Source organism: Cottoperca gobio, chromosome 4 (genome assembly GCF_900634415.1).
Source record: "Cottoperca gobio chromosome 4, fCotGob3.1, whole genome shotgun sequence".
In the NCBI taxonomy this organism is placed as follows: Eukaryota; Metazoa; Chordata; class Actinopteri; order Perciformes; family Bovichtidae; genus Cottoperca; species Cottoperca gobio.
In genome coordinates, this window is record NC_041358.1 from 25,251,504 (window position 1) to 25,262,179 (window position 10,676).

Here is a 10,676-nt window from a genome sequence, read left to right on the forward strand (position 1 = left end):
CCCATTCATTTAGGGCCTTTGTAACTTGCTAGAAAATGGTCCTTTACAAGCGAGCAAGAGCCACACAAGAGGAATAGTTGCCCACTGTTGCGTGATATCCACGACTGTTTGTCGTGTTTGAAATATTTCAACTGAATTTTGTGCGTTTTTCACACTTTAAAAGAGACTTAATTACCTGCATTACTAAGAGACTCTGTGTTTTGTGTGATCACCTTGTTGTTGGCCTAATTGGTCAGTGTGCACACATGAATTCATTATGTTTAGAAGCTGCATGATTAGAACAAGAGTACATATTCAGATGTCATCTTAATTTGCAAACTGGTTTAAAAGTAGAATTTCCTTTTACTGAGAGGAAACACATAAAATGATAAAAATAAAACAATATTTAAAATGTGATTAACGAACATTTGTAACTAAGATTTTTCCCCCATAAAAACAGCATATAGGTTAAATTAAATTAAACTCACGTGCTGCTGTTTGTCTTTTTTAATTCCTTTCTTTTAGTGAATTCACACACGTCAACTTTTCATGCAATAAAAAAAAATAACGATTTGTTGCTGGGTTTTTTTCAAATTCACAAACATTTATTATTCTGGTCATTACAACAACAAAAAAATGACCTATGAACATTTAGGTGTCTCTCTCTCTATTGGCATCACATGACATACTGCATGTTTCACAGAGTAAATTGTGAAATAGATAGGAACGAACAACAATTAAAAGGTTGAGAGAGGTAATGGGCTCTTTTATACCAAAACCACATATCCTACGTGTCCATCAACATGAAATGATCACAAATTCACTGTGTAGAGGAGATCCAGGGGAGGAGGAGGTGATAGTGGGACATGGTTATTTTTGTGTCAGAAACCCCCCCTTTGTTTCCATGTGCTTTCTAAGTAAAACCTGAGTTTGCCGTCTCTGTCAGCCTAATGTCAACAACAACAACAGTGCCATTTTCTCACGACTCACAAAATAAAAACAATATAAATCATAATAAAATTCTCAATTATATTTTCAAAAGTCGGAAATCATCCCTCATGGGTGACACATTTTAACTTACGTTAAAAATAACAGGATCTTTTTTTCACTGACTCCCAAATGGAGGCCACATGCCAGATTGCAGGCCAGCATTGTTTGAAAAGATCCTCCTCCGAGTTTCTCTTGCTTTTGTCTCTCAATATTATACACATATTTACAAACCATAAATAAACCTCTCTCTCCTCTTTCATTGTTAGGAAATAGGGAGAGCCAAAACATTCTTTTTTTCACCAGGAATATACAGCCTACCTTCACTTAGGACGACGCCACAATTAGCTTTTAATAAAAGATTTTCATTCTTGACATTTTTTTTGTTTGTGTTTTTAGAAAGGACAAGTGTTCATATTCGGGGTTTTGCTGGAAAAAGTCTGGCCTTGTGGCCCGGGTTGTAATATGCTGTCCTGTGATAGGGTCAAATGATTGGAAGCAGAGGCCAGTGCTGGGGTCAATATGGCCAGGATCTGAGCCTGGCTGCCCGGCTGCACGCTGTACGAAGAGGCGGTGGAGTTGGCTGCACCGATGATATTGTCAATGGAGAATGAAGGCCGACTCGGGGTGCTGGAGTCCGCCTTGAGAGGCGGCAGAGACGGGCTTAGCTGAGGGTAAAAAGGCTTTCTTAAATCGGCCCCTAATAGGGAGGGAAGGTGATGCGGCCCAGGGAATAGGGAGGCCGATGAGGGTAAGGTGCAGGGGACGTTGGGGAATGGGAATGAACCACCTGTGTGGTGTGGGTGATACGGGTTGTGGGCTGCGTGGAAGTTCTGCAGCTGAAGTCCATAGTTGTATCCATACGGGCTGTATCCAAACCCGGGTAGAAAGCCGCCAGTCTCCCTGAGGATTTCATTAGCGTGGTGCCTCTTGAAGCGCTTCCTCCTTCGCAAGAAGCTCCCGTTGTCGAACATGTCTGCGGAATCCGGGTCGAGAGTCCAGTAGTTGCCCTTTCCGGGGTTGCCAGGCTCTCGTGGGATTTTCACGAAGCAGTCGTTCAAGGAAAGATTGTGGCGAATAGAGTTTTGCCACGCGGGGAATTTCTCCCGGTAGTAAGGGAATCTGCTGCTGATGAACTCGCAGATCTCACTGAGAGTAAGACGTTTCTTGGGGCTCTGCAGGATGGACATGGTGATCAGAGCGATGTAAGAGTAGGGGGGCTTTACAAGTGCATTCTTTCTGGATTTGTCCCCGATCACGGTCCCGACCTCTGCGCTGGACCCCATCTGGTCTGACGGGCAGTCGGAGCTGCTGAGCCCCGGAGAGGAAACCCTCTCGGCTGCGTTCTGGGAGTAATTATCGTCCGAGTCATTGTCCAAGTTAAACTCATGGTGAATGTACTTTCCGTCCTTTCCAACGGATATGTCACCCCCAACCACATCGATGTCCACGTCATCGGACAATGCAGAGCTGTCGGACATATCCGTCCCTAAAGTCATCCTCGGAGACGCCGCTTCTCTTCCCCCTCTCTCCCAGATTTCCTCCTCCGCTTGTCCGGTGAGGCTACTGAGCGAGAGCGCGCACACACTCTCCCTCTCCCCCTTACAACCACACCAGACTTTTGCTGCAGCTTTATGTCCAACTACTGAATGCACACATGGCTATAATCTATTGAAAAGATAAATAACTCTTTGACCTGTGGATTTGGCGACTCCTGGTCGTCCGAGGCTGGTCAAGCAGGGCCGTGCGAGCTTCTCATCGAGCAGAAAACTTCTTCCTCACGTCGTTCAGGCGTAAAAACAACAGTCAAAGTTCATCGATCGTGCACCAATCTGGACTCGTGTTTTCTTGAGATGCGATTGCTTCCGTCTGTGATCAGTTTATGCAGTTGCTCGTTTTAAAAAAGCTAATTTTGGATATCCAAGTATCTTGCCAAAATATCTTTTACGCACGGGGTTGGGTAGGTATCCAGCCAGACTATCACACTATCCTCCTTAGCTCTCAAAAGGTATTTATAGGAGCACGCTGATCACGTGGTCTTTGAGTCACTGTTACCAGGAACTGGACGAAATGGCCCTGCAGAAAAGAATATCTAGATCTGTGCATGGATCTTTAAAAAGATTTTTCGTTTATAAAAACTTAACTTAGACATAACAAATACATGTAATATACGAAGTAATATCAGTTGACCATATACATATGAACTTATTTGGAGAATTAAATGTTTACATTTATAATTACAGCTGTAGATCTTCCTGATTATGTGCTTTATCAATATATTGACAATTCATCAAGACAATTACTTTTTAATTTAGATTAAACAAATATTAAAAACAAAATTGTTTCACTGACAACCCAGTGATGCAATGTGTCATTGATTCATTTCTATTGCGATTTTGTTTCTGAGCATGAGGTCGCGTGACTCCATGAAATTGTTTTTGCAGTGTAAAGCGAGAGACGATGGTGATTAGGATCTTTATGAAATAGTCTACAAACACAAGCAAAGCGGATATCAATATTTAGACAATAATCTAAATGTATATTTAGAGTCAAATCTGTCATTTGTTTATAATGTGTTTAAAAAAGAAGTTATAAAAATATCAAAACAATATTTTCACATAAAGGTCAAAATGCTCATCAAAGAAAAAGACTGACTAAGATCGAAAGGCACGTCCTAAAATATTATTATTATTGTTATTAATAATAATATATTATTACTATTATTATTATCTTATTATTATTATTGTATTTCTGGTGTTTTTCAAACGCAATGTATTTGTTGAATTCAGAAATTAAATATATCATATTTCTTCTCATAATCTGTACAAATTAAGTTTATAATAAATGTCAGGATATCCCTAAAATACGCCTAATATCACTCTCTTCATTTGACTTCTCATTAACATTTTAAACGCGTGTTTAGACATTTTAATGTCTAGTTTGTGTTCAAGGTGTTAAATAAACAGACTATAAAAACGGAACTCTTCTCTGTCCCTAATAAATTGGCTGATGTTGGCCCTATTGAATTCCCCCTCAAAGGTTCTGGCCCGTCGCCTTATTCCCTCATCACTTCTCACGGGTTTTGTGTTTTCCTTGTCAAGAAATCACAACACCATCCATCTGCATTTTCTGCATAATTCACCAGGGTACACGGGGGCACAGTCAGCTGCAACCTGCTCCAATTCGTCTTCGTCAGGAGCGAAAGGCCAGCAGATGACAATGTGTAATGTGTGTGTAATGTGCGCGGGCTTACAACAGAGCAGGTTCACATTCCAGTTCATTACGCTGCAGAAACACCGAGTTATTGTAAAGCATTTACATCAGCACCCCATTCGTCTTAGAGACCAAACTACGGAGTGTCCGTAACGGGGAGTTCTCATCTATTCACTGCAGCATTTCTATTTGTTTGTGTAAGTCTGCATTTATTTTCAGTGAGGACTCAAGTGCAAGTGAAGCCTGCAACTCGTTCAATTCTACCTACAAGCTCTGACTGAGCTGTGTGTCCTCTTGTCTGACCTGCCTGTCACGATCCTTTTTCAAATCTGAAATAGACGCAGTGCCTGACAGCTGCCCGACACACACACACACACACACACACACACACACACACACACACACACACACACACACACACACACACACACACGACACACACACGACGCAGTACTTTCTCCACGCCTCACGAGCAGCTGTATATTAAAGAATACTTTTTATTTAAATCCAGGATTCACTCAAGGTGTTGGAGCCATGGGATGAAAACACTTCATATTTATTTATTTTTAATTTAGGCCTTTTATTTATTTGTCTTCCACAACTCTAGTGCACAGACTTGTTGATTGATATGTTTCGGAATATCTTTAAAGGTCTATTGGCAATATTGTACATTAATAACATATTACAAAATATATGTAGCTACACAATTGGAGGCATGTTTTAATTTACAGCTCTCTAAATATTGTTTATTAAGCTTCCACAGATTACCTGCACATTTAATTTAGTTCAGACATTTGGCTGTACATTTATTATTTGATCGATTATCGAATTATTTGATTTTAATAACCTACAAAACCTGAAGGATCTTCAGGTTCTTCAATCCTCCGGAGGTTCGGGGGGGGTTTTGGTTCTTATGATCCGGGATGTGCCCGAATAGAGACGTTTCTCATCGGTGCAGTTGTGTGGTGTTGAAGCGCCCTCTGCTGCCAGAGAACACGAATGAAATCCCAACAGTCATGGCTGCCATGATGACAGGAAACGTCAGCGTTGAGTCCTATAAACATGGATCATAAAACAATTGAAGGCTGAAGGGGCAAATTAAGTTCAAGTCCTGTCAAGTCAGTTATCTGTTAATAAAACGTAGCAGCACTTTGTCGTTATGGAAATATTATCTTTAAAATAATCTAAAGTTGGATATGTCCATTGCTGTTTATTGTGTGCATCCATGTGCGTTACAACCCTTAAGGACATTTGGAGGACAGATTGTGAGATCAGCATTATGTATATAATTCAATTAATTGTCCACAAATGGTCAAATTGAAGACTTGACATGAATTTTAGTGAGTTATGGAGAATATATGTAAAAATACTCAGTTACAAGTAAAAGTATTGCATTCAAAATGGTAAAAGTATGTAATAATCAGGAAAATGTAAGTACTCAATGTTACAGTAGATTATTAATACTTATACACTAATGATAAAGCAATATTTTATTATTGTGTTTGGTGGAGGTGGATAAAGAATATTTTCATTTGGGATTAATCTGATGAATATTTACTCCATTAATTGATTGATTGTTTGATTTGTAAAAAATAATGAAAATAGTGAGAAATGCCGTCACAATTACTCAGAGCCCATGTTCACACGTCCGCATTCAAAATGACTTTAACGTGAGTTTAACGTAAGTATCGTATCACACCATCGTGTGAAACCTCAAGACTTGACAACAAGTGGACACTGGAGCACAATGTTCACAAAGTCTCATGATATATGTGAAGCCAGGAGTGTGTAGAAGCTGCACGTGCAGGAGTGCAGGAAGAAACACTTAAAAAAAAGCACTTCTGGAAGAATTATTGTTGTTTTTACATTTTGATGTTTTTCATATATGAGATCACCCAGAGAGACATTTCAGACGCAGTAAGTAAAATATATATATATATATATATATATATATATATATATATATATATATATAAAATAATAATAATAATAATATATATATAAATAATATATATATATATATATATATATTATTATTTTATATATATATATATATATATATATATATATATATAAAATAATAATAATATATATATAAATAAAAATAATATATATATATATATATAAATAATATATATATATATATATATATTTAATTCAGCTGGAGAAACTAAAACTTTCTTCTTAATGATATCTCAAATTAAAGTACAAACTGCCTCTTTGCATCAAAGTTGAACAGTCAAAAACAATTTCATGAGTTTACCTGATTGTAGATACAAAATATAATTTTGAGAACACACATACACGGAAAATTACGATCTGCACTGAACTGTAGCTGACTGTTGAGCATTTTAAATTGTGTAATTAAATCATTTTCACAACAAATTCACAAACTTAAAAAAAGTCTCACACAGGCTGGACATCTTGCCTTTGCTGCCATCTAGTGGTGGAAACCTGTTTCTTTCATTTCCAACTGTTCAGAACAAACAGAAGTGATGAGGTTTAGTTATGCTTCTCTTTTATTTATTTGACGATGTTTACAAACATCTTTAACATATCTGTAGCACTCCCAGGTCCTGAAATATGTGGATTGTCAATCTGACTTCCTGTTTTGGTTTTTAAGATGCTGTCTTCTGACCAAACAACAAGTCTCGCTTTCACCTTTGTTATTTATTTAAAAGGATCATTTGCTGGGGTCCAAAGTCCAGTCTGTAATATTCATCATATGCATTCTGTATACAACATAACATTTGTGTTATTTTATGTTCCACTCATGTGCACCTCTAATTGTGTTACATTAAGAACGTCGTTTGTTGTACAATCGATTACATTATCTTGAATAAATGAGTCTATCAAACATCCTTAAAGGCCATCACCAGGGGACAAGAACTACACATTATACAAGACCAACTCTGGACTGTCCATCATTCACTCTGCTCCTGATCATGTGCATGGTCAGACTGACCCACCAGGTGACCCACCAGGTGACCCACCAGGTGACCCTGAGGCACATCTGTGGAGATTGAATATAATACAAACCTTACACTCGTTGTATCGAAGGCCTTCACAGAACCTACATCTGCCCCCCTTGATGCATCGATAGTTTGAATGCAGTATAGATGCAGTGTGTGTGTGAGGGCTTCAGACCAGGAAGTAACACACACACACACACAAATGCATATTATCATGTTATTGATCGCTAAGTGTCTCAGATCTTTTATTATTGAGCTATAATATATATTTAATATCTATTTTTATCTCCCTCTCTTTCATTCCCTCTTTCTCTCTGTCCTTCTCTTTCTTTGGATTGTTTGGGGGAGTGTGTGTGTGTGTGTGTGTGTGTGTGTGTGTGTGTGTGTGTGTGTGTGTGTGTGTGTGTGTGTGTGTGTGTGTTTTATTTTTAAACAACTTTAACATCAGTTAGACCCGGATGTATCCACAGGTTTCACAGTCACTGAATGACCTCTCCATGATTGTAAAGTGTCCCAGCTGAGTGCTACTAAGAAGAACAACTTTTCCACTTTGTTTCCACATGTCTGCAGGACCTCAGATAACAAATTATAATAAATGTGGTCATTATTTTGTTTATTGATTAGCCAACGCATGCATATTTATTGACTAAAGCTTGGTGATATTTTCATTTATCAAATGTCAATAAGAACTAGTTGTTGATATAGTTGATAACCAGTTAACAATAAGTAGATTTTCTATTCTTGAAAGGTTGTATCTCACATGTGCATCCACAACCTTGACTTAAAAAATATTTTTGGGAACATAAAACTGACATATAAAACATCCATTTAACAAATAAATATAAAGCATTTTAAATGTGAATTTAAATTAGTTGAGTAAGAACTTTAAATGGTGGAATAAAACAATAAAAAAGGAGTTAAATGTGACGAATAACAACCAATAAGTTAAAATGTGAAATATACACATGAATATAACGTCCCTCACTCAGTCATTGTTGTATGTACAACATGTTTTCTCTCAGTTTTGACTGTTATGTAGATTTTAAACCCATTTACCCATCTATATCTATATCGATGAGAACAGTTGTGCTTGGTTAATTCACTGGTTATCACTAATTCATTTAATAATAATCCTTTTTTTGTTTTTTAATCTGAATTCACGTGTGATGATGATGCCTAATCTGTTCTTTATTTTTAGATTATAATTGTATCTGATTGTTTAATAATCTAATTTGTACTAAATGTGTTCTTTAAACATCCTGCATTTAGTCTAATTTCAAGTTTAGGTTTATCTTGTTTTATTTCACTGAGAGGGAAATGTAAAAACAATATTATAACTTTATTTAGAATTAAAGCTGGTTTTGTATTGAATATCTTTAAATATATATATATATATATATATATATATATATATATATATATAATACAATCTGATTGTGAACTGTGATTATTACAATACATACATGTTATGTGCAGTTCCCCTAAAACCAAATAAAACCAAGTTTCTTCACTGACAAATAGATTTAAATTATCAAGAAGAAGAAAAAACACATTTATTTTACTGTAAAAATGAATTTATTTCAGGCGACCTGTCGTCAGCAATAACACTCTTTTCTTTTGATAAAGTTTTTATACATCAACAAACTATTTACATGGAAAAACAGCAGACTTGAATGGAATGAAATAACAAACACATGTAAAAACTAACTCAATAAAACAACAACAAATAAAAAAAAACATTAATCTCTCTGAGATACAGTCATGGAATGTGTCAAACGGATCTAAATGGCTTTTAAATAGGAATGTTTCTTCACGAGGCTCGGTCATTTGGTGTCACAAAATATCATATCTTTGTGTCTGATCCTGGCAAAAAGAAGTCACCGAATTTCTTAAAGGAACTTATAAATCTGTCGTTTAATGAGACATTATTAGGCCTTTTCCATAGGCTTTCATATCCTAACAATATTCTTTTTATTACGTGTTTCACGGACTCATTGAGGGCATTTTCCTCTAACATGGGACTATTTAGTAGCCTATAATTAATTAGGATTTTCACATATACCGCTCTAATCCTGACGCAAAGTTGGCTTGTCTCATGTAGGTGTTGTTGTAGGAGTTCATGGGGTTGGAGAGTCCCAGCAGCTGCTCCGTGTGCTCGGCGCAGGAGCCCGGGCGCAGGGCCGGCAGGGACAGCCGGTTGCCGGAGCAGTACACCTGAGAGTTCCCTGGAGAGAACCCGGACTGGGTCATGGTGGGCAGGTTTGGAGGAGAGGCCGAGGAGGAGTACGGGTACCCGGCGGCCAGGTTGGATGAGAGGTTCCCGCTGTTTCTGCTCAGCATGTTCGCTGAAGGGTTGACAGTCTGGGTTTGGAAGCACCCAGACGGGTCGGTGCCGGTGACCGAGCAGCTGGAGGTCATGTTGCCCAGGTCACCTCCCCCCAGACCCAGCCCCAGCGCTTGGGAGTTGAGGTCTCCCTGCGTCTGCTGGCTGATGATGTTGTCGATGCTGAACATGCGTGGCTGTCCTTGGCCGACCCCGGCGGAGGTCTGGTAGTGATGCAGCATGGCCGGATGCGGGGATGTGGCAGTCAGCTGAGAGCCATAACCTGACCCTATCCCAGCGTACAGGGTGTTAGGGTACGAGGGCCTGCCCATTGGGGTTGGGGTGAACGCACTGGAGCTCTGCATGTAGCCGGGGTAGGTGCTCACATCTGTGCGCTTGAATCTTTTCCTCCTCCTCAGAAAGCTCCCGTTGTCAAACATGTCCTCAGCGGCGGGGTCTAAAGTCCAGTAGTTGCCTTTACCTGGTCTGCCGGGCTCCCGGGGGATCTTCACAAAACAGTCGTTGAGGGTGAGGTTGTGGCGGATGGAGTTTTGCCACTTCTTCGAGTTCTCCCTGTAAAAAGGAAAACGCTCCATGATGAACTTATAAATGCCCCCCAGGGTGAGCTTTCTCTCGGGGGAGTTGGCAATGGCCATGGCGATGAGAGCGATGTAGCTGTAGGGGGGTTTCCCCCTCTGGACGGGCCTCTTCCTCCGGCGGCTCCCGGTGGGCAGGTGATCCTCAGTCTGCCCCAGAGCGGCTCCATCCTCCGTGTTGGGACTACTCCCCCGGGGCTCAGACTTGATCAAAACATTGTCCTTTGACCGGGCCTGCAGCATCAGAGGCGGCGGAGCCTGCAGCGGCGAGTCCAGGCTCACGTTTGGAGACATGACAACAGGACTTGCCTCGGCAGGCGAGTGCTGCGTCTCAGCGGTCATGTTACACATGCCAGAGAAGTAAGAATAATTTGCCAGATTCATAAAAGAAACAATGTGATGACCTTCTTTTGGTCGAAATGAAAGAAACACGTTAGGTACGTAAAGTTCACCAGTGAGGGATCTCCTGCTCTGGCCCGAAACAGCCCCTGTCCTGCCCTGGTGTTTGGGGTGGTGTGTGTGTGTCAGTCCAGGTGAGAGGAAGGCGCTGACAGTTTTATAAAGCGAGGCAGGAATGACGCCACTGGCTCGCTGGTGACGATGGAG

General features: G+C 39.7%; 2 protein-coding genes across 2 annotated transcripts; both read right to left on the bottom strand.

The window, feature by feature from the left end:
• Window positions 1-530: 530 nt before the first annotated feature.
• foxd2 (forkhead box D2) lies at window positions 531-2,938 on the bottom strand. Its single transcript, XM_029430568.1, has one exon. It carries the CDS (start codon window positions 2,463-2,465, stop codon window positions 1,362-1,364), a length of 1,104 nt encoding a protein of 367 aa, XP_029286428.1. The 5' UTR covers window positions 2,466-2,938; the 3' UTR covers window positions 531-1,361.
• Window positions 2,939-9,203: 6,265 nt separating this feature from the next.
• On the bottom strand, window positions 9,204-10,454 carry foxe3 (forkhead box E3). Its single transcript, XM_029430132.1, has one exon. It carries the CDS (start codon window positions 10,452-10,454, stop codon window positions 9,204-9,206), a length of 1,251 nt encoding a protein of 416 aa, XP_029285992.1.
• Window positions 10,455-10,676: the final 222 nt, after the last annotated feature.